The sequence below is a fragment of the Artemia sp. Qi Xiang Cuo genome, chromosome 2, assembly GCF_049724085.1.
Source record: "Artemia sp. Qi Xiang Cuo chromosome 2, ASM4972408v1, whole genome shotgun sequence".
In the NCBI taxonomy this organism is placed as follows: domain Eukaryota; kingdom Metazoa; phylum Arthropoda; class Branchiopoda; order Anostraca; family Artemiidae; genus Artemia; species Artemia sp. Qi Xiang Cuo.
Window position 1 is genome coordinate 29,960,210 of NC_142795.1, and position 25,411 is coordinate 29,985,620.

The window sequence follows — 25,411 nt, forward strand, 5'->3', positions numbered from 1 at the left end:
GCTGCATACGCAGGCGAGCTTTTGCTTATTGGTTTATTTCTATAGGTCTTTGGATTTCTTAATTAAAGAAAAATCAGAAGAATTGTACAGCTGGTTTTGCCGGAAACTTGGTAGGGTAAGGTGATTGTGCAAAAATAAATATATGCCATGCATGCTGGGTAGCAATAATTTGCTGCTGACCCTCCACCACCAGACAGGTGTGGAAGCAGGACTGCCTTAATTTTATGTTTGTTTGATGTGTGTACATTTTTTATTATGTACTGTCTATGGTTTTTGCATTAACCAAGTGGCTTCTGTGCTAAACAGTAAGTTTTCTTCATTACTACTTAAAGAAAAATGCCCTATTGAAGCCCTTGGACAGGTGCAAACCCATCTTTACTTTTTTACTATTTGGTATCCATTATAAAATAATTTTCCAAAATAAGTTTTCAGATGGCATGGAAACAATTTTAAGAATGTATTTTTCTCAAATTTTCTGCATGAGGCCTCCAAAAAACCACATTTATTTCCCCTAAAGGGTATCTCACTCCCCTCAGACTTCCAGATGTGACCTCCCTTCCTTTCTTAATCAAAATGTTGAAACTGTGCCCATGACCATGAGTGGAGTAATTACAGAGGTATTACCTTGATTTCTTCTTGAGGTAAATTCCTTTGAATTATTGGGAAGCATATCGCTTACATTTGGAAAGAGTGTTGAATGGGGAATTCATTGACACATAAATTTGCTACAAGCTTATCATAATAGAACCATCATATTTACCTGTGAAATGTGGTCTTTGTCTCTATTTTGGATTCATTCTTACATCCAAGAACACAACCACAATTGGCCTTTTTTATTTGCTTGAATCTTTTACCAAACTAGCAATTTACCATAAATAATTTTTTTACTGTAACCCGTTTTGCATATGGGTTCCATCTATCTGATACTAGGAATCTATACTATACTAGGAATCTATCTTATATTTTGAGAATCAATTTTTGAGAGCAAAAATCCCAGAGAAATGGACACAGCCAAAAATGCAACCCAGAATGAGGCTTGGGAAAATGTTTTTAAGTGCTTATCTCCCCCTCCCCCCTCAAAAGCAGTCACCGTCCATAAAGATAAGAAGTTTACTGTCAAAAATTTCAGAAATTGGAATATAATTGAAGGGTTGAAATTCTGGAATGGAAATTGTTTCAATTATAATGAGAAAAAGGAAAGAAATAAGAGTTATACATTAATGTGTACAACGATTTAAATTTAGTTCTATCACTGACTTGTAACTGAAGTTAATTTGTGAACTATTCACTGAACGCAAAATCACTCGCTAGTATTTTTTTTTTTACTTAAAAAATGACCTTGTTTTAAAAGTCTATGATATTTACTTAAAAAAAAAACACCCAATTTACAAATTTATATTTCCAAATGTGAAACCAACACTTAGTTGGAATAGACGGATTTTCATTTCTATGTAAACACACAGTTACAACCATTTAAATACCTACCTAGAGAGACTGTATGTTAGTTATCTTTATAGAACACTAAGTAACTCTCTGTAGCTAAATAACTCTTTGTAGTTAAATACCTTAAAAATTGGTCATATGAAATAATGACTTCTCTGATTACATTTTACTGGTCCTTCACAGTTGATATCAGGTGCACAGACCTGAGGTCATTTGGTCCATTCCACAGAGTACAGGCAACTAGTAAGAGCGGAAACTGGCACTAGTATCAAAAGAATCACCAACTCCATTTAGCGATATGGCATTTTCTTAAGCTTTGCAGTAATTTTTTATTTCAGAAATTCAGATCTGACATTTCTTACTGTAGTATTTTGAAAATTACACCAGTTTGGCCTTATTATTATGCTGAAAAAGTTATATGGTATTTGTGTTTTGTTGTTGTTGATGCTACCACCATTCTCCACTCTCATATTCATACTCTTTGATCTGTGCCTCCAAAATGCCATAGATTTTGCAATTTTTCATAACCTTCCAATAGTTACACAGAATTTGCCCTTGTATTTTTTGGACTTTACCTTCCCCCCTCAAGATGTTCGCCTTTAATCGATAATTTCACCCACCTGAGCCTGGTTTTATAGAAAACAACTTTTTAATGAAATTCACTTATAGGATTGAGATGGATACAAATGGAGAAAACTTGTCAGTTGTAAATTTGCATGATGAAACCATTTGTCAACAGTCAGTACCCACTGGTATGGAAGATGTTACCATTGCTGCCAAACACAATACTGTGGGTTTATATGAAGATGTGTTAGACCTTGGTGAAGCTTTTGAGATTGCTGTTAAAAGTACGACCACCTTGGAGACCCAAAATACTGTTTGTATATCAAGAAACAGGCAGCTCAAGCAAATCCGTCAATTGAAAGAGAAACCTCAGAAAATGAAAAAACCTCAACCCAATTTCTTTTTTGCGATTCAAGTTAAACATGTTCAGGTATTTCTTAGTATTCCTTTCAAAATTAATGCTTTTGATAGACTAATGATATTCTAAAATTAAGTTTTTCTATTTCCTGTTTTGAGGATAATTTTGCAGTGCAAAGAAGCCCTTATCGGAAAACTAGCCTCCCTTTCAATGGTACAAATATTGATTTTATTGTCTTAGTCGTTGTTGAAGTGATCCCGCCCCCTAAGTCAAAATTGCTGACAAGGTAGTACAACTTCATCTAGTCTTCCTTGGCCTACCTATTGGTTGTGACGTTGATTTGACAAGTTCTTTGTTAAATGATGATTTTGGTTGAAAATTCCGCTAAGTTTAGGGCATGCTTGTATGTTTGAAGGCTTTTTTACAGTAAACAGATTTGGGTACTATTATTTTGGAAATGGTAATACCGCATTTGTTAGTGCTCTCCTCATTTTGACTCTTCTCTCAGATAAGAACCAACAGAGTGTGTTCTCTTTCTTCTAATATAATAATTTTACAGTTTCTAATTTATTCACCTCCTTGGATGCATAGCTCAGTGCTTAGTAACTGTAACAATATCCCCAATATATCATTCCTTTTCGTTGTCATAACAAATGTTGCTTTTCCAATAAGTTTTCATTCATGACTACGAACGGGCATGCATATAGGAGCAGGGCTTGGTACAGCCTCCAACCGCAAAAATCGTAATTTTCATTAATATTCCTGTATATTCCTATAGATATTACTAAATGCATATTGATGAATTTCTGCTTATCGACTGAAAAAGCCCTGTAAGTTTTTCATTTTGTTCTGTATTAATATATACCCTGTTTCTACATTCATATATATTTCTAAAAATTTTGTCAGTAAAATACAGAGTTATTAAGCAAGGTTTTGGTTGAGGCACAGGGTAAAGGGAGCTTTGAAGGCCCACCTCCTCCCTAAATATCATTATTTTAACTGTTTTCCCATCACACTTCATGATTTCTATATCATCTACCAGCTAGTTGTTCTTTTTGAATTTTTCCCACTTTCCAGCTCCCAAAATGGATTCCTGTGTTTGTACCTGGTAAAACCGGATTTGTTGCAATGCCCTAAATTCTCCACGCCTCAGATATTAGTTTTGGATCTTACTGTATGGCCATCGAAAGACTCATTTACTTATACGGAAAAGAAAGTTTTTGAATAAGGTAAATCAAGGGCCCTAGTTAATTTTTTTAGGGATGGAAGGGCCAGACCTTCAACAATTTTCTAGAGGGTAGAGAACTGGAAAACAACTTAAAGCTATATTTTGTTCTGAATAACACAAATTTTCCCTATAGGGCCTCAAGTCACTCTCCTCTGTTTTTTGAGAGAATATATGCTAGGTTTGGCATCCTCTCCCGTTCCGTAACATCATTGATATAAATGACACCACTCATGGAAAAAGTGAAGTCGCCTATAGTTGCCCAAAAGCGTACTGGAACTGGATGAGACTTAAATTTTCAAGAAACAAGAAAAAGACCATTTTTGTTCAAGATAGTTGATATGTACTGGAAAGAAATTTAAATTATAAACTAGCATAAAGAGTTGAACTTGGCTGTTAAAGTAAAGATTATGCACAAATGTAATTTTTACTTATATAGGTATGTTTATATACACACTAATACATTATTTGTGCCGCAAAAGATCCAAGCAATTAAACATGGCTACATACTCCCCCCCCCACCCCCCCACACAGTCAAAAACATATGCAGGTATGGTAGATTTCGGTGCAATGTAGGACCACATATTATTCTTACCCAATTAGCTTTATTTATTTATGTTATATAATAATTACTTTTTCTTCTTTTTTCATTTGTGCTCTTACCAGGGCCGTATCCGTACCAAGAATACAACTACCACAAATCAGTATCAATAAATAAATGAAACCTAAAACAAACGGAAATTAAAATAAATAACAGAGTCAAACTCAAAACTAGCAGAAATTAATACAGTACGAGTAGGGTTCTAAACCCTATGCTTTCTAAAAGCCAGAATATAATTTGTACTTTAATGAAAAAAAAATCAAACGAATTTACTGAAAAAAAGTACATTGTCAGTTTAATATACATATGCTGACATTTATTCCTTAAAATCTTAATTGATTTTTGATTTCTTAGTTATAAAAGTGAAAACATTTAAAAGAGTTTTTTCAGTAAAGTACAAATTATATTCTGGCTTTTAGAACGCTTGGGGTTTAGAACCCTACTCATATTAATGTCTACTCGTTTTGAGTTTGACTCTGTTATTTATTTTAATTTCTGTTTGTTTAGGATTTCATTTATTTATTGATACTGATTTGTGGTAGTTGTATTCTTGGCAGATTATTTGATTCTATTTTGGTTCATTTTGTTTTAATGGAGTTCTTTACTTTTTTTAAAACCTATTTTGTTGAAAAATTTTTTTTAATTAATTTCTGTTCGTTTTATATTAACATGGTCTTTTTCAGGGAGAAAGACAGAGCCTTTTCTAAAGTTAAACAACCATCCCTTCTATAAAAACCTTAAATACCCCCTGGGCATAGCTTACAACCCTTGCCCCTAATCTCTGGGGTTTGTTTGAGCCCCAAGGGCCTTCTTAAATGATATTTAGACTATTTTGAATAGAATGGCTATCTCAAAATTTCTATTCGACGAATTTCACGACAATACGACGTGTGTGTTTGTGTGTGGGGTGGGGGTAGCTGCCCTCTGATCACTTTGACTCTTAAAAAGAGCACGCGAGCGTCTCATTACCAATCCAATGAGCCCCCTCCGAAGTTTATATGACCACGCTTTCTATAAAAACCTTATATGTCCTTGGGGCATACTTACAACCCTTACCCTGAGGGCTGGGGGGTTTGTTTTCCTCAAAGACATAATTTTCAGACCGTTCTGATACGCTGAACAAAATGGCCATTTCATAATGTTGATCGGAAATGATGGGCTTGAGGGGAATCTCCCTCCAATTACTTTCGACTATTAAAAAAGGCAATATCCCTTTTAATTTACAATCGAATGAGCCCTTTTTGGAATTTTTACGACAACACTATAAAAGACATTATATGCTCCCAGGGCATAACTTACAACCTTAGTTCTGAGGGCTGTGGGGGGGGGGGGGTTGTCATCCTCAAAGACCTAATTTCCAGAACTTTCAACTACGTTGAACAACATGGTTATCTCAAAATTTTTGTTGGATGTGTTTGGGGAAACGGTGAGTGTCAGTGGGGGGTTAGTTACTCTCCAATCATTGTCGACTATTAAAAGGGGCACTAGCCCTCTCAGTTTCTAAATTGAATGATCCTTTTTCGAAGTTTCTACAACAGCGCTTACAACCCTTGCCCTGAGGGGTGTGGGAGTTTGTCATCGTCAAAGACATAATTCCCGGAACTTTCAACTACGTTGAACAAAATGGCTATCTAAAAATTTTGATTGGATGTGTTTGTGGAAATGGTGGGCGTGAAAGGGGGGTTAGTTGCCCTCCAATCACTTTCGACTGTTAAAAAGACCACTAGAACTTTCAGTTTCCAATCAAATGAGCCCTTTTTGAAGTTTCTACGACAACGCTTTCAATAAAACCTTATATGTCCCCAGGGCATAATTTACAACCCTTGCCCTGAGGGTGTGGGCGGGGGGGGGGGTGTCTTCCTGTAATACCTAATTTCCAGAACTTAAAACTATGTTGAACAAAATGGCTATCTCAAAATTTTGATTTGATGTGTTTGGGGAAAAGGTGGGCGCGAGAAGGGTGTTAGTTGCCCTCCAATGACTATCAACTATTAAAAAGGGCACAAACCCTTTCAATTTCCAATTGAATGAGCCCTTTTTATGTTTCTATGACAATGCTTTGTATGAAAACCTTATACGCCCCCAGGGCATAACTTACAACCCTTGCCCTGAGGGGGCTGTCATCCTCAAAGACCTAATTTCCAAAACTTTCAACTACGTTGAACAAAATGGCTGTCTAAAAATTTTTATTGGATGTGTTTGGGGAAAAGTTGGGTATGAGAGGGGTGTTAGTTGCCCTCCAATCACTTTCAACTATTAAAAAGGGCACTAACCGTTTCAATTTCCAATCGAATGAGCCCTTTTTGAAGTTTCTACGACGACGATTTCTTTAAAAACCTCTTATGCCCCCAGGGCATAACTTACAACCCTTGCCCTGAGGACTGTGGGGGGGGGAGGATTGTCACCCTATAAGACTCAATTTACAGAACTTAAAACTACGTTGAACAAAATGGCTGTCTCAAAATTTTGATTGGATGTGTTTGGGGAAAGGTTGGGCATAAGAGGGGGGTTAGTTGCCCTCCAATCAATTTTGACCATTGAAATGGGCACCAGCCCTTTCAATTTCCAATGGAATGAGCCCTTTTTGAAGTTTCTACGACAACACTTTCTATAAAAACCTTATATGCCCCCAGGGCATAAATTACGACCCGTGCCCTGATGGGCTGTGGGGGGTTGTCATCCCTAAAAACCAAATTTCCAAAACTTTCAACTACGTTGAACAAAATGGCTATCTCAAAATTTTCATTGATGTGTTCGGGAAAATGGTTGGCGTGAGAGGGGGGTTAGTTGCCCTCCAATTACTTTCAACTATCAAAAAGGGCACTAGCCGTTTCGATTTCCAATTGAATGAGTCCTTTTTGAAGTTTCTGTGACAAAGATTTGTTTGAAAACCTCTTATGCCCCCAGGGCATAACTTGCAACCCTTGCCCTGAGGGCTGTGGGGGGGGGATTGTCACCCTATAAGACCCAATTTCCAGAACTGAAAACTACCTTGAACAAAATGGCTGTCTCAAAATTTTGATTAGATGTGTTTGGGGAAAAGTTGGGCATGAGAGGGGGGTTAGTTGCCCTCCAATCAATTTTGACTATTGAAATGGGCACCAGCCCTTTCAATTTCCAATTGAATGAGCCCTTTTTGAAGTTTCTACGACACCGTTTTCTATAAAAACCTTATATGCCCCCAGGGCATAATTTACGACCCTTGCCCTGAAGGGCGTGGGGGGGGGTGTGTCATCCTCAAAGACCTAATTTCCAGAACTTTCAAATACGTTGAACAAAATGGCTATCTCAAAATTTTCATTGATGTGTTCGGGAAAATGGTTGGCGTGAGAGGGGGGTTAGTTGCCCTCCAATTACTTTCAACTATCAAAAAGGGCACAGCCGTTTCAATTTCCAATCGAATGAGCCCTTTTTGAAGTTTCTAGAACAAAGATTTCTTTGAAAACCTCTTATGCCCCCAGGGCATAACTTGCAACCCTTTCTCTGACGGCTGTGGGGGGAGGATTGTCACCCTATAAGACCCAATTTCCAGAACTTGAAACTACGTTGAACAAAATGGCTGTCTCAAAACTTTGAATGTTTTTCGGGAAATGTTGGGCTTGAGAGGGGGTCAGTTGCCCTCCAATCAATTTTTAGTGTTGAAAAGGGCACCAGTCCTTTCAATTTCCAATTGAATGAACCCTTTTTGAAGTTTTTACGACAATGCTTTCTACAAAAACCGTATATGCCCCCAGGCCGTAATTTACAACCCTTGCCCTGAAGGGTGTGGGGGGGGGTTGTCATCCTCAAAGACCTAATTTACAGAACTTTCAACTACGTTGAATAAAATGGCTCTCTCAAAATTTTGATTGGATGTGTTTGGGGAAATGGTGGTTGTGAGAGGGGAGTCAGTTACCCTCCCATCACTTTCGACTTTTAAAATGGGCACTAGCCCTTTCAATTTCCAATTGAATGAACCCTGTTTGAAGTTTCTATAACAACGCAATTTATAAAATCCTTATATGCCCCCAGAGCATAACTTACAACCCTTGCCCTGAGGGGTGTGGGGGGTTTGTCATCATCAAAGACATAAATTCCAGAATTTCCAACTAAATTCAACAAAATGGCTATCTCAAAATTTTGATTGAATGTGTTTATGGAAATGGTAGGCGTGAGAGGGGGGTTAGTTGCCCTCCAATCACTTTTAATTAATCAAAAGGACACTAGCCCTTTCAATTTCCAATCAAATGAGCCCTTTTGAAGTTTATACGAAAACACTTTCTTTAAAAACCTCTTATGCCCCCAGGGCATAACTTACAGCCCTTGCCCTGACGGCTCTGAGGATGTTATCATCGTCGAAGCCCTAATTTCCAAAACTTTCAACTACGTTCAACAAAATAGCTATCTAAAAATTTATGTTGGATGTGTTCGGGGAAATGTCGGGCACAAGTTAGTTGCTGTCCAATCACTTTCAACTATTAAAAAGGGCACTAGCCATTTCAATTTCCAATCGAATAAGCACTTTTTGAAGTTTCTACGACAACGCTTTTACAACCCTTGCCCCGAGGGCTGTGGGGGGGGGATTGTCATCCTCAAAGACCTAGTTTCCAGACCTTTCAACTACGTTGAACAAAATGGCTATCTCAAAATTTTGATTGGATGTGTTTGGGGAAATGGTGGGCGTGAGAGGGGGGTTAGTTGCCCTCCAATCACTTTCGACTATTAAAAAGGCCACTAGAACTTTCAATTTCCAATCAAATGAGCTCTTTTTGAAGTTTCTACAACAACGCTTTCTATAAAAACCTTAAACGCCCCCAGGGCATAACTTACAACTCTTGCCCTGAGGGGGTTATGATCCTCAAAGATCTAATTTCTAAAACTTTCTACTACGTTGAACAAAATGGCTATCTAAAAATTTTTATTGGATGGGTTTGGGGAAATGGTGGCGTGAGAGGGGGGTTAGTTGCCCTCTAATTGCTTTCAACTATTATAAAGGGCACTAGCCGTTTCAATTTCCAATCGAATGAGCCCTTTTTGAAATTTCTACGACAACGATTTCTTTAAAAACCTCTTATGCCCCCAGGGCATAAGTTACAACCCTTGCCCTTAGGGCTTGGGGGGGGGGATTGTCACCCTATAAGACCCAATTTCCAGAACATTAAACTACGTTGAACAAAATGACTGTCTAAAAATTTTGATTGGATGTGTTCGAGGAAAAGTTGGGCATGAGAGGGGGGTTAGTTGCCCTCCAATCAATTTAACTATTGAAAAGGGCATCAGCCCTTTCAATTTCCAATTGAAAGAGCCCTTTTTGAAGTTTCTACGAAAACACTTTTTTTAAAAACCTCTTATGCCCCCAGGGCATAACTTACAACCCTTGCCCTGACGGCTCTGAGGAGGTTATCATCGTCGAAGACCTAATTTCCAAAACTTTCAACTAAGTTCAACAAAATAGCTGTCTAAAAATTTATATTGGATGTGTTTGGGGAAATGTCGGGCGCGAGTTAATTGCCCTCCAATCACTTTCAATTATTAAAAAGGGCACTAGCCATTTCAATTTCCAATCAAATAAGCACTTTTTGGAGTTACTACGACAACGCTATCTATAAAAACCTTATATACCCCCAGGGCATAACTTACAACTCTTGCCCTGAGGGGTGTGTGGGGTAATATCCAGAACTTTCAACTAATTTGAACAAAATGGCTATCTCAAAATTTTGATTGGATGTGTTTGGGGAAATGATGAGCGTGAGAGGGGGGTTAGTTGCCCTCCAACCACTCTTGATTATTAAAAAGGAAACTAGCCCTTTCAATTTCCAATCAAATGAGCTCTTTTTGAAGTTTCTACGAAAACACTTTCTTTAAAAACCTCTTATGCCCCCAGGGCTCAACTTACAACCCTTGCCCTGACGGCTCTGAGGGGGTCATCATCGTCGAAGACCTAATGTTCAAAACTTTTAGCTACGTTGAACAAAATGAGAGGGGGGGTGGGGGGTTAGTTGCCCTACAATTACTTTCAACTATTAAAAGGGCACTAACCATTTCAATTTCCAATCGAATGAGCACTTATTAAAGTTTCTACGACAACGCTTTTACAACACTTGCCCCGAGGGCTGTGTGTGGGGGGGGGGGCATCCTCAAAGACCTAATTTTCAGAACTCTGAACTACGTTCAACAAAATGGCTATTTATACTTTTCATTGGATGTGTTTGGGGAAACGGTGGGCGTGAGAGGGGCGTTAGTTACTCTCCAATCACTTTTGACTATTAAAAGGGCACTAGCCCTCTCAATTTCCAATTGAATGTGCCGTTTTTTAAATTTCTACATCAACGCTATCTATAAAAACTTGTATACCCCCTGGGCATAACTTACAACCCTTGCCCTGACGGATGTGGGGGGTTTGTCATCATCAAAGACAAAATTCCCGGAACTTTCAACTACGTTGAACAAAATGGCTGTCTCAAAATTTTGATTGGATGTGTTTGGGGAAATGATAGGCGTGAGAGGGGGGTTAGTTGCCCTTTAATATCTTCTGACTATTAAAAAGGACACTAGCCCTTTCAATTTCCAATCCAATGAGCCCCTTTTGAAGCTTCTACGACAACGGTTTCTATAAGAACCTTATATTTCCCCAGGGCAAAACTTACAACCCTTGCCCTGGGGGCTGTGATAGGGGGCGGGGTTGTCATTCTGTAAGACCTAATTTTCAAAACTTGAAACTACGTTGAACAAAACGGCTATCTCAAAATTATGATTGGATGTGTTTGTGGAAAACGTGGGCGTGAGAAGGGTGTTATTTGCCCTCCAATCACTTTCGACTATTAAAAAGGGCACTAGCCCTTTCAATTTCCAATTGAATGAGCCCTTTTTGAAGTTTCTACGACAACACTTTCTATAAAAACCTTACATGCCCCCAGGGTATAACTTACAACCCTTGCTCTGAGGGGGTTATCATCCTCAAAGATTTAATTTCCAAAACTTTCAACTACGTTGAACAAAATGGCTATCTTAAAATTTTATTGAATGTGTTTAGGGAAAAGGTTGGCATAAGAGGGGGGTTAGTTGCCTTCCACTCACTTTCGACTATTAAAAAAGTCACTAGCTCTTTGAATTTCCAGTCGAATGAACGCTTTTTCAAGTTTATACGACAAAGCTTCCAATAAGAACCTTATATGCCCCCAGGGCATAACTTACAACCCTTGCCCTATGGGTTGTGGGGAGAGTGTCCTGCTTAAAGACATAATCTCCAGATCTTTCAACTGTATTGAACAAAGTGGCTATCTCAAAATTTTGACTGGATGTGTTTGGGAAAATCATGGGCTTCGGAGGGGTGTTAGTTGCCCTCCAATCACTTTTGACTATTGAAAGGGGCACAAGCCCTTCCAATTTCCATTTGAATGAGCCCTTTTCGAAGTTTCTACGACAACTCCTTCGATACGAAGTGCACTGGTATAAAACCAACCAAAAAAAAATAAATAATAATACATTGTGCTAACATCGTTCTTTACTTAGGCAACGCTATTGCGCTTTGGCTTTCCATATGTTTTTGATGGAAAGTCATGGACACTATTGCCTGATCTGTTATTGCTGAAACACTGTAATATGCAGTTTAGATTTTTTGTTAAAGACCTATCCAAACAAGGCATGGGGCTCACCTTTCCTATAGACATCCGGCTATAATATAGTTTCACATGCCAATATATCGTTATACTGAAACCAAAGAGCATGTCTCTTCCTTTAAAAAAATGAGCCATATTGATGGTAAAAGTTGTCTAGTGAGATTTTGTCCATTTATTACTTCCGTAGGTGTGTTGATGCATGAAAGGAAATGGAGGATATCAGCCACAAATGGAGAAAATAATTTTTTTCCTGACCATTAGCCATGAAATTATCTTGAATAATCTATGCATTATGTAAAATTGAACGCCGATTGGTGACAACAGTAGTGCATAAGAATTGCTACTATGCTTTGACGCTTCCCTTGGCCTGAAAAATTACCGTAATTCTTGTAGGTTACTTCCTGTAGCATTCTAAAGAAAAAGTCAGGCATAATGACAGCAATGAGAAAAGTACTTCGGGGATATTTTGGATTTCGTATTTTTCTTTACCTAAGGCTATTAAACTTTTGTTCAGAATCAGGAAATTGACCTTCTATTGTATGCTTAGTGTAAACCATGAATGTTTCTAATCTTCTCCCAGCTTCGTTCCATTTCTCAGAAGATTGGAAAGCCAATGCAAGCACTTTTACTTTTAAGTGGTTGCTAGCAAAACCCTATTGATTTATTGTTTAAATGACTGATTATGGCAATGAAATTGTGTTCTTGATTAGTTTAAGTAGCCAGTAACTGAACGTACGAAAAGCGGATGAAGATTTGCTAGATGTTTTCCAGAGAAATTGCTTAAGGATTGTTCTGGGTACCCGGCTGACTGACCATATTTCAAACAATAGGCTATACGAAAAATGTGGTTCAATACCGCTCTCTAAGGCTATAATGAAAGAAAGGTCGAGGTGGCTAGGGTACGTTGTGTGGCTTAAGGATGACAGATTGCCGAAGATTGTTATTTCCGGCCAACCGTCTAGGGCTAAACGAAAAGCAGGTCGTCCTCGTCTGGGGTGGGAGGACGTCATAAAGAAAGATTTAAAGGAAATGGGAACATCGTGGGCGGGTGTAAAAAGGGAGGATTTGAATAGATTGGGGTGGAGGAGGAGCCTGCGTAGCTGTTTTAGCCTCAGGCGGCTTGGTGCTGCGGTGAGTTGTTAGTAGTAGCTAACTGAACGTACATTCTTGTGCCTGATCAGGAACTCCTGTCATTGGCTCGCCTGGATGCGATTCTTTGACAAGACACCTTTATATGCTATTTCGGACACATTTATGCTTCATGGTATTCGGTTGCACGTGTTAAACAATTTAAACTCATTGAAAATATAGAAAAGCAATTTTTCATAGCACTATCTTATTTCTAATGTATAAGAATGTTGGGATCAAATGCATGGTGGAAAACTAAAAGTAGTTTTAAAATTCTGACTGCTCTTGCAGAGAGAGAGAGAGAGAAAGAGAGAGAGAGAGATTTATTATAACAGTCAAACAGCAACTACAGCTTGTTTGAGGGGGGTGGCAAAAATACACTAAAACAAGGAGAAAAAATAGTTCTCAACACACTTCCTAATCGACACCACAAACTGTGAAACAACACAGAGTAAATATAAAAGCTACTTTTTTAACTTTTTACTTGCTATATCTTTTTATTTTAAATCAGGTGTTTTATTGGAATCAATGGACTAATATTCCAATGTTTTTCCCGCACTTGCTATGTGTACAAATTTCAGCTGTGTGAACAAAATGTGATAAAAATTATGGATGTGTTACCTTATGGACCTTGATTTGACTAAGCAAAGTTTTGGCGTTCATGAACTTTAACGAGGTTTTAATTTTCGCTATAAAACTTTTCTATTGCAGATAAAAGATCAAGCCACAGTTGTCCAAAATCATATTATTAAAAAAGATGCAAGACTATCGAGAGCTCTGATTAAACCAGCATCTTTTCATATCACGTTAGGCGTTGTTCACCTGAAAAATGAAGACGAAATTGAAAGGTAAATAAATTTTCATATCGAAATCCTCTGAAGTGCTATTTATACTGCTAGTTATAATTTAAAAATATTCATGTTTTTAAATAAGGAATAATATACATTATTTAAAAAAATAGACATCCATTAATAGAAATTGTGAAAGGAAATGAGCCCATAAAAAAAAAAAAAAATATTAAAAAGGAATTGAGTGACTTCTTCAATATACATGTAATTATGTATTTTGTCTTATCTTATTACTGAAAGGTTAAAGAAATATTTGATTTTTACTCTCTATGGAATAAGTGAAGTGACATTGCCATTTCAAATCAAATCACTTCAGTATATTCCTTGGCTCTGCGTGTCATGAACACGAACTTTCTATCTAGTTAGATAATCAACCTGTCAACCGTTTTATAAAGTCTGAGTAATCAATCAATTACTACTTGAATTTTCTGAAAGAAGTTACCTAGCTTTTACAAATCTATGTATCAGAAAACCTCCTCTGTTGCTTGGTAAATGTTATGACTAGACCATTGATTTATTACCTGAATACATACTAATAAATATAGGAATATGCTTGCAATAGGTGGGCAATAAAACAGCGACTAGGCATTTGACAGGAACAATGAAATCAATTCATTTTTTTGTCAGACCTAAACAACGGGTTCTGCTCCTCTTAACTGCTTCAAACACAGAAAGAAACCTTTGCTGGTCCAATGAAAGAAGGAACGTTAAGAGCTAGTGAAAACACATTCTGTCTGTTATTCTAGTATAAATTATGGTCCTAGCTGAGTGGTTAGCGTGCTAGACTTGACATCCTTTGCCTGTGAATCATGTTCGAGTCTTGGTGTAGCTGGTTGTTTGGTCTGGAACGAGTGTCAGTGACATGATTCTATAAGCTCAGCCAGAGTCGACCCAGCTCTAAATGGGTACCTGGAGAAGTTTTGGCAAGATAAACAGGTAGAGTGTGAGAAAGTACACGATGGCTGGCCCCCAACCCCGTATTGCACTTCCTTGCTGAAGGTTCATGAAACGGATATCAGCACAGCTGCAAGGGGCTGTAAAGTCTATTGCCGCATTTTTTTTTATTATTATTTATAAATCATGGTCTATTAGGTCTCGTCTATTATACACTAATGTGTATTTGGGCTAGACAAGTGTTTCTCAACTTTTTACCCTTGGATAAATCTTGAAATATATTACATATCTAAAGAAGCTTCTGCACAATATACGCCATATTGGTTTCTTTCTTCTTTAAAAAAAAAATCGGTATTTGTATTTATTACGTTATTTACATGTTATTTCAATACTCCTCATAGAACCCCTAGATTACTTTTTTCGATCTCTACGACTCCGTAGAAACCAATTTTGAACCCCTCTGGATAGATGACGGGGGTATTTTCTTCGAGTGTTTGAGGATTATATTGATTTGAAAGATGAGCTGGCCTTTTTAAAGTAAAATCTTTTTTTCTTAAAAAAAATCAAATATGTGAAGCATACACGCCCTGAGCAGAAGACATACTAGCAAGTTAATTTTACTAACATGCACTTAAATGAGGTTTTGTGAGATATCTATCATAAAGATTCCCAAGTATTTACCCTAAAACAACAGGTTTTACCATGTGGAACTCCCAAAACTAATAAATGGAAGTTAGAAAGGCTTAAAAAGAGGCTTATTCCTATGAAACGTTTAAAACATGTATGTGTTTCATAAAATAAGATAAATGTGATCTAGTTGTATATTTGGATTAGAGGCTGACCTAAACGCTGCTCCACGAAGGCACTTATTCTGTTCAGGTTATTTGGGAAACCATAACCGAATATAGGTCAACCAGACCTCTCTATTTATTTTTATTGTAAACGAAAAGACGACATGGTGTTTTGTGTTGTTTTGCGATAATGTCAAGCTACTACACGTCACTACACGTCATGTTGCCAAGGTACTACACGTCAAGTGTGAGTCAGATAGTTTTGAGTTGAAATTATTCATGGTAAAATCTTCATTTTTCATAAGTTGGCTGTTTTAGCGCAATATTTTATTCATTTTATTGATATCAATAAATTTTTATCAGTATCTAATCAATTTTATTGATGACAATAAAAAGAAAATACAAGGATTTACGACTATATTTTGAGTTGTAGTAACAAAGTTTCGTAATATTTCAACCTAAGTAGCACAGTTCTAGCTATTCCACCATTAAATGATGGCTAAAATATAAAAGAAAAAGCGTCAAAAGACGTTTAATATATTTATGAAAGGTTTATTCACAATGTAATCCAGACATTTGCAAACGGGCCTATCAGTTATTAAATAAAAAAACTATTTTTTTTTTTACTGAAAGTAAGGAGCAATGTTAAAACTCAAAATGAACAGGAATTATTCCGTATATGTAGGGGTTGCCTCCCTCCCGAATACCTTGCTCTTCACGCTAAAGTTTTTAGCACTTCAAAAAAATCTTCCTATTCTAATTAAACAACCCTTGTGTTTCAGGAGTTGTTCTTAAGAAAGTGGGACAACAGTCAAAACTTCTGTTCATTTGAGTTTAATATTGCTCCCTACTTTCAGTTAAATTTTTTTTTTATTTAATTTCTGATCTTTTTTAAATAATGCCGGTGACTCTGGCTTACCACCCATGAAAAATCCACACCCTCCTTACGAGAAACTCCTCCGTGGAAATTCGCTCCCACATAAAATACACCCCCTCGTAAAATTCCCTTCGGGCAATTCCATCCTCGCTGAACCCCCCTCCCCGGTAAAATTTCTTGCGGATGATTCAGCCTGAAAAATTCTCTTTTGCATACTTTTATGTGAAAAACACTTAGATTTCTAATCGGTATCTCGATCACTCCAGAAATCTCCCCGTCCGTGAATTTTTTTTCCCTAAAATCAAAACGCGCTGAAAAAAGCCCCTGGATAATTCTCCCGAGCATGCAAAATTGAGTTAGCAAAAAAATAAGACAAATAAAAATAATTTCGTATAGGAATTCTGTAAAATCCACCCTAGTGTAAAATTACCCCTGGAAATCTAACCCCCCGGAAATTTACCTCCTCACGGAAAATTCTCCCTATGGAAACCCATCCAAAGTAAAAATTCCCCCCTTCCCCGAAAAATTTATGTATACTTCCCAATAACAAATACTATCCGTAAACATGGGCAAATTTCATAACTTACAGGCCTCTCCACACGGACTGTGGTGGGTCATGTTACCCCCTAAAGACATAGTTATTGAATCTTTCAACTATGCTGAACAAAATGACTACCTCAAAATTTGATCGGTCAACTTTGTGGAAGAAAAGGGGCGTGGGAGAGGGGCTAGTTGCCCTCCGATCTTTTTGGTCACTTAAAAATGGCGTTAGAACTTTAAATTTCCATTCAAATGCACCCTCTTCCGATCTTATAGGACCATTATTTTGATACGATTACCCCTGGGGAAAAAAACTAACAAAAAAACAAATGAACACGCATCCGTGATTTTTCTTCTGGTAAAAAATACAAAATTCCACATTTTATTATATATGAGCATGAAACTTCTACAGTAGGGTTCTCTGATACTATGGTTCTCTGAACTTTTGATGGGTAACACTAAACTTGATGAGTTTTATATATTTGGAATCAGCATAATAAGCTGAATCTTTTGATGTATCTACTGATATCAAAACTCCGTGTAAGACTTCGTTTACTATTTTACTATTAATGGAATGATCAACGTTATTTGCTCTTGATTATTTAGCTTTTGTGTTTGGCTCATGGGCATATTGTAAAATAACAGGAAAGATTAAATTGTACTACCGCATTCTCGGTAAGCGACATGCTGAGGAAACTAGTGACCGGGGTAAAAAAAAAACAAAAAAAAAAACAAGCCAATTCTTCGTCAATTGCAACAAAGGTGCTGAAAGTGAAGCTTAAGAGAGCGACATGGAACGTGCTTTTTGCATGGTTCTTCCTCATGTAAATCTTTGGCACTGCGCTAGAGAAACGCGAAATAAGGGCCAACCATTGCACTCTAGAAAACGGAATTACTGTAAAAGCTTTAAACTGAAAATCCGCCTTTAAGCTCAAAATATGTTTAAATAATAAATTGCGCTTGGTGGTTGATTTATTAACTGTTTTCCATGCTTAAATTCTTAGCTGTTTACTTATTTTCAGGACTAAGAATGCTTTGGCAAAAGCCCTCTCTCATTTTCAACATGAGTTTGCAAAAAACCCATTACAGCTTGCTTTCCAAGGCCTTGGAACGTTTAGGGGACAGGTAATGCTCAGATTTTTCAAACTTCTTTTTTATTTATGAATGTCTCAATTGATTTCATAAATTGGCTCATATAAAGAAGCAATAATTCGCTTAAGAAATCAAATATTCTGGGTTTTTTTTTCTCAGTGTCTATTTGAATAGTGAGCTTACATATGGTTTTATTCACAGATCTACTTTTGTAAGGACCTAAGTTTTGTGGAAATAAACGGTAGAAATCTAACTCTAACCATCGCTTCAAAAGAAAGTAAGTTAAACTGAGACATTGTAGTATTAGACTCCAAATGCTGGGGAAATTACATTTGGAAACCCGACACTAGTTATATTTCTCACAGAGGACAAAAATAAGTACAAAACTGGAGCACAATTTTGCAAGTATAGAGTTTTCCCTTCACTTTTTTCAAGAGTATAAAAGATGGTGATCAGCCACAAAGAAAAACGCGTCAATATTGCTTTAAAGAGCCCTATTTGGCGTCAAGAAATATAAAATCTGTAGGGCAAACATTCCGGACTCCCTTTTTACTAGACATAAGTTCAGTAAAAGCTGTTTCACCTGTTCTTCCATTTTTCGTATTTTTGAGATCTCAGAGTTGCCCATGTCACTCAATCCAATTCTAGAAATTAGGTATTCTTTAAAATTTGGCAAAACTTGAAGTTTGCCTGACCTGAAATTTGATGAAAATATCATTACATTGTTGTATCCTGTTTTTGGAACTAACCATACCAAAATCATAACTTTTCTGAAGAGGATGAAAATGTGCTCTTTGCAGGTACACCATTTTGACCTCAGTAGTATTCATCGGCTTTGTCTGGAAAGGGTAGATCAGTACCATCATAGCTTAATTTGGAAAGGGCAAAAATTTGCCCTGTGCAGTTACATCATTTTGATCTCAGAAGTATTTGTTGAAATACAGTTAGTTTTATGACTCTATCTTTAAAGCACATTTGGTGTCAAATTAGGGGTTGTAAGCATTTGCATTTAAAGTTTGAATTAAGAAAATTGTAATAGAAATACAAGGAATTACAAAAGAAGACTAAAAAAATTATTTTTTTTTGTAAATTCTATTGAAAAAAAATGGTGTAACTTAAAATGTGGCTATCTGATAGAGCTAAAAGGATTTTTCACTATAGATAGGCTTATGTTTTGCAATTTTCTCAAATTATTAATTAAAGTATTTATTTCTCTTAGTATTACTTTTGTAAAATATATGGGAAATGGTGTTTTGTGAAATACTCTGTGATATAAGAAAACGTTGTTATAATATTCACGCCCTATCGGTACGATAAAAGGACCAAACCGTCTTTTAAGACACTTTTTCTTCCATAATCAAACTCCTAATGAGATCAAAATAATCGACATGTTGTTTTTCTCATGGTCGTAAGAACAAAAGTAAAGATTTACTGAAAATAAACTGTAGAGAATTAATGTGTCAAAAATCTAGTGAGTGATTTTATAAATACTATGTTTGTTCCCTTTTAGTTTGAGCTAATTGACTGAGTAAAAAAAAGAAAAGCCTTAACAGTCAATATTGCATAAAGGTTTGACCCAAAAAAATCAGTATAATTTGATTGTGTATACGCTTTCCGCACGGATTGGGGATGTGCTGTTTTAAATTCTAGCTTTTCATAATGTAACATATAGTCTTACAATCTTTTACCTATAAAAAGTATGTTAAAAAATTCTATGTTTTCTTTTAAACTGGAATTGATACTTTATTTGACAATTTTGAAACAGATATGTGATTCTATCATGATTTATGTCAGATATGGAAACCCCACTTGAAATTCTTAAATTTTTCTGCAGTTTATGAGAAAGCTCATATACGTCGCCTGATTTTCGTTGTTTTAACTTACTTTCTACTTTTCCTAGAAACTTTCAATTGCTTCCAAATGAATTTTTGAGTGATCATATTAGATATAAGTGTTATACAGGGTGTTTTATTTACCATGGATTTGATATATTGAAGAAAATTAATGTCAGGTGCAGTTTTTTTTTGTTTTTTTTTGTATGCAGATCTTTTTTTGGCCTTGGAGGATTTTGATAACATATACTCTATGGGCCGACACAAAAATGGGAAAAGAGTTTGACCGTAAGCTTTTGTGAGGAAGTTCACCAAGTAAACTTAATAAGTGCTGGAGGCTCAGTAAAACAGAAAAAAATAGTTTATCTAGACCTATGCTAACCTAGAGATGCTGGTGGTAAATATCTAAAAAACATCGCCATATGTTTCAAGATTGAATTCTGCTGAAGCAAAAAAATTAAGTAATAGGAATATTTTTTAACCTGACCCAATAAAAAGCCAAAAGTATTTGAAACTTGCTGACAGATTTGACTATTCAGGCACTATTAAATAGGATGTATCGGACAAAATCTCCTCCATTTTTCTTTAAGAAACCTAACATATAAATATTTATGGGGCTGCCATTTGAAAGTTCCAAAGATTCAACGGGGCTCCCGTGAAAGGCTCGCTGTTGCCCCTAGAGTTTTGTTATTGAACATTCCTCCAGGGCAAATGAGTAGCAACTATGAATACAATATGGACCTAACTCTCGGTTTTCTCGATATACACTATAACAGTGTGTACCGAATATATCAAATGAAATAGCAATGTTCTGAATAGAACCATAATTATATTTGAGTTACATTTTAAGTCTTGCTTTAGCTAAATTTTTACATAATATCATATTTTCATTTAAAATTTAAAATCATTGAGCCTTCTTTCTTGAAAATTGAAACGGGGTTATTGTTCTTTACATTTAGTATTATGCCTGACATTAGGTGTTTCTATCACTTGATAATGTTTAAGAGACGTCCTATATTTTCATGGTTTCACATTCAGATTCGAAAATATGAGATACATACAACAAAATCTACCCTCATGTGAAGCCGACTTTTTGTGTTTTAATTTTTTACCAATTTCTTATAATGTCAAGTCGAGTTGTTCTGGTTGCCACTAAAGTATAATTCCTCTCTATTTGTCGGGTTAAAGCCCTTCCAGCCTAATAACCACAAAACACAAGTGCGAATATGAGTGTCAGTGCATGTTCAAACGCTCAGACTCTGTCCAATTTTCCCGCTCAGAATGGCTGAAAGCTGAAAATAGGAAATATCTAGCAACATTTTCGAAACTGGAAACGCCTGTTTTGGTGACAATTACGATTGTGAATTTTAATACCTTGGACAAAGTCTGAGACAGAATCCAGCGTCTGAACGCTCACTCAAAGGCCCAGTTTACTACTCAAGTGAAGCAGGGGCAATTCTGAGTGCCGAGAGCTATCCTAAGCGTTTAGGATTTCTCATGAGGGAGGATGTAAAGGGCTGAAAATCGAGGACTTCTATTAATCATGATCAAGTTGGTAGGTTGATACAACTTCGCGTAGAATAATAGATCAAGATCAATATCAAGTGTATATGCTCATGTTCATAAGTCGGATAATATCGGAGATTGGGGGTGCAACTTCTTTCACTAGTTTTGACAAATTACCACACTTGATAATTAGAATAACTGTGCCTTCTTTCTTGAAAATTGCAAATTTCTTGAAAATTCTTGCTATTATCATCGTTTATTTTATTTCGCTTGATTTTTTGTACACCTCTCGGGTTCAAAAAAACAAGTTAAATGTTCGGTTTTAAAAAAACCCTCAGTTACCATATATTTTTTTTAAAATCAGTTCCATTTACTGCTTTTCTTTAAATCAAGCATCGTCGAAAATGCGGATTAGAACAGATTTTTCATTATTTCTTTTTTTGTAAGATTTTGTATGCGAAATTGAAAAATGAAGAAATAATTACAGCTCGTTTGAGCCCAGTTCTGGAAAAGCTTATTGAAGAAGTTGGTAACTGCGGGATACAGTTTGAAGACAAAAGACAATGGAAACCTCACTTGACAATATTGAAGCTGTCGAAAAATCCCAAGCTAATGAGGAAGGTAACTACGACGTATTCTATTCTGAGTTTTCTATTTTCTTGTGTTTCTCTTCTCTTTTTTTGCCCATTTTGTTTACTTCAAAACAGAAAAAGGGAACAGCAATGCATATGTCAGAGATTCACTACAGGTGGAGCTACATTCTAATAATCTGCCGTAACGAGAGCCAATATAAAAATAAATACAAAACATTTGTTGTTATAGAATTTTTGTTTTCTTGAATTCATTGTCAAACAATTAAGTACATATATTTGAATATTTTTACTTGATAGCTATTGTTTGCTGGTAGATGGCATATGTCTTTGTAACTTAGCCGTGAATATCTTAAATTGGGTTCATAGTTCGTTAGAGTGTACGAATTAATCCTGTTCAATGTTCATAGGTGAGTTGTGAATGGTGCTTTCATTTTATAAGTTCATTGCTGAAAAAAGTGACTTGCAACAATACGTTGGGCCAAATAAAATACAATTTTAATACTTTATACGATATAGTTTATGCTATTTAATTAAAGACTGTATAGTATACTGTATTTCAATACTGTATAATATAATATTTATGTCCTATATTCTATAACTTGGTCAGTATGATGAAAGCGGTAGAATAAAGTCTAATAAAGTGTAAGCATGAATCAGTTGGCGAATAAACGTAAAAAGATAAAACACTAATAGAAAATATAAAATAGAATTTTGTTGAACTTTTACTGATATTTATACTGCCGTATCGTAGTGCTTTTCGGACAGCTGAATTTTAACAAATAACGAACGGATAGCTCCCGAATTTTAACGAATAATATCGTTCCTGTCTTTTAACTATTCCCATTGAGCAACGTATAGATATTTTGTCGGTGGAGTAGAAAAAAAAAGAAAAAAGACGCACAGACAAAAACAGAAGCAAATACGCGCAAACTAAAACACGAATAAACCAGACATTTCGAAAACGTAAGGTAATTTAAGGGTGGCGAATCTCTTCAAGTGAATCATACAAATGAATACAATAAGAAAATACAAAAAAAACATTAAAAAAAAATAATCAAACTAGCATTAAAACAAAAAAAAACTTCCAAGGGTGGTTCGATGGATATTCTGTAAGCTGGGAAAAAAGGTTATCTGCAGCATCAAGAGGATCCTGCAAGCAAGCCTTAAGCTTTAAGTATAGCTTTAATTAATGGATATCCTATGGGCAACATAATGTCAATTCTTTTCTCTAAATCCATAGAGCTCGAATGGCGTTACAAAAAATGGAATAACAATTCTTCTCTTTGCCTAATATTTTTTTTATCATATCTACTTTTCAAATAATGTCAAAATTTTAAACTCATTAACCCAAGTATTTTGAAACTGCGTGGATATCTTTGTGGGAATCCCATCGTGTGTTAAAAAGAAAAATGCGCGTGTGTCATGACGTATGTTATATTTTGAAAATAAAATGAAATGAAGCAATTTCATCTTGTAAGCATGAATCTAACATGGCTATTGAATGTAAATGAAAAATAAGATTTTCCATAAATAGTCAAGAGCGAATTTTTGAATTAAAACAAGTAATAATTAGATTATGTCAACTGTCTGTGGTAACTTGTAAGTTGAAGACGCTTATGGTCACATATGCTACAAGGCAGTGCTGTTCCTAGGGCTGGTGGCGCCAGTGGCAAAATTAACCTTAGGCCCTCTCCCCCCGAAAATATATATGTGAATCAGCAAAAGACTAGCACATTCGCCTTCAAAATATGTTGGCCATAATGCGCCTCCCCTTCTCCAGCCCGTGGAAGCTGACCATGGTTCCTCCCTCTCAATTTGATTGACCTTGTCAAAGAGAAGGTACAATGATCTTTGTAGTCGAGAATGTCGCTACTCAAAAACAGAACGAAAGATTAAAACTTATGCAAGATTTCAAACCTAAAATGATTGCTATGAAAGAAGAAAATCAAACTTGAAACGAACAGAAATCAAAATTAACTATTAAACTGAACTTAAAACAAACGTAAATTGCGTGAAAAATTAGGTTTTTGTGCGTACAAAAACTTAGGGTGGTTTTCGTGCGCCTCCCGCCTCCCATAAAGATATAGTGTCATTTGAGCTTTATAAATGTACTAAGACTAAAAAAGAGGATTCCCCAGTCTTTGAGCTCATTACTTTTGTGGACACAATAAAAACAAATGTGTCAAAAATATATTGTGTTCAGAGTAAAGCCCAAATGGTACATTAACCTTTTGGGAGCTTCTAGAGGTGGAAGAACAACAATATTTGTGGCAATTTATGCTTGTATTAAGTTTGGCTCCAGTTCTAATTTTAATAAATGGCTGGTATAAGTTTCATTTCTTAATTCTTAGCAAACGTTGCTCATTTTATATTTAACATCGTAACGTAAGCTAGCTTCTGCTTGTTTTAAGTTTTGAAGTACCTTTAATTTTCATTGAAAACTGAAATTAGCTTCTAAATTAGATATGTTTTTGAAAGTCAATTTCTGTTCTTTTTTAGCTGATATAGTTTTGATATTTAGTAATAGTAGGAATGATGGCTAATAGTTTTACTAATAATAATAATTAATCTTGAACAATAGTAGAAACGAGGTAATAAAATTCCTAATGGTAGAAGCCATATTGATTTTGTCCACATTGAGCAGCATCAAGCATCCTTAAATGCCTAATTTCGGTCAAAATCAAAACTTGTTTCTAAAATGAGTGCTTCATATATTTTGATGTTGGACGTCTGAATTGCAATATGAGCCTCAGATTTGTAATGTACAAGCTTAGAATCTCTTTAACACCAGCGTCTTAGAAATCAAACAAAATGTCTGAAATTGGTTTTGACGTAGGACATGTATGCTGCAATTTTAATGATCTTTACTCTTCACTTACCTTGGTAGTATCAGAGGCAACGCTGTAGCGTTGCCTATAGTAAAGGCCATACGGCTTCAAGGTTTTATTATTTATTATTTATTTATTTTTTTCCCCAGAGGCACTTCAAATGGAAGGGGTCGTCGTATAAGCTTCAAAGGGGGCTCATTCGATTGGAAATCGAGAGTTCTAGTGCCCTTTTTAATAGTCGAAAATGATTGGAGGGCAACTAACCCCCCCCCCCCCACGCCCAGCATTCCCCCAAACACCTCCAATGAAAATTGTAAGATAGCAATTTTGTTGAGCGTAGTTGATTTCCAGATAGAAAATATTTTTTTGAGGAGGACACTCCCCCACAACCCTTGGGGCAAGGGTTTTAAGTTATGCCCTGGGGGCATATAAGGTCTTTATAGAAGGCGTTGTCGTAGAAACTTCAAAACAGGCTTATTCGATTGGAAATTAAAGGGCTAGTGCCCTTTGTAATACTCGACAGTGATTGGAGTGTAAGTAGCCCCCTCCCCCCTCATGCCGATCATTTCCCCAAACACATCCAATCAAAATTTTAAGATAGCCATTTTGTTCAGCGTAGTGGATTTCCATATAGACAATATATTTTTGAAGATGACACTCCCCCACAACCCTCAGGGCAAGGGTTTTAAGTTA

General features: G+C 36.2%; 1 protein-coding gene across 3 annotated transcripts in view; it reads left to right on the forward strand.

Moving 5' to 3' along the window:
- The window catches only part of LOC148955116 (A-kinase anchor protein 7-like), a 50,940-nt gene that overhangs the window by 13,364 nt on the left and 12,165 nt on the right, over positions 1-25,411 (forward strand). For all 3 annotated transcript variants that reach the window (XM_089108065.1, XM_089108066.1, XM_089108067.1), the window contains exons 2-5: positions 2,113-2,437; positions 13,629-13,765; positions 17,890-17,992; positions 21,745-21,918. In XM_089108065.1, the coding sequence (XP_088964191.1) occupies positions 2,113-2,437; positions 13,629-13,765; positions 17,890-17,992; positions 21,745-21,918 (739 nt within the window). The remainder of the gene's footprint in view (positions 1-2,112; positions 2,438-13,628; positions 13,766-17,889; positions 17,993-21,744; positions 21,919-25,411) is intronic.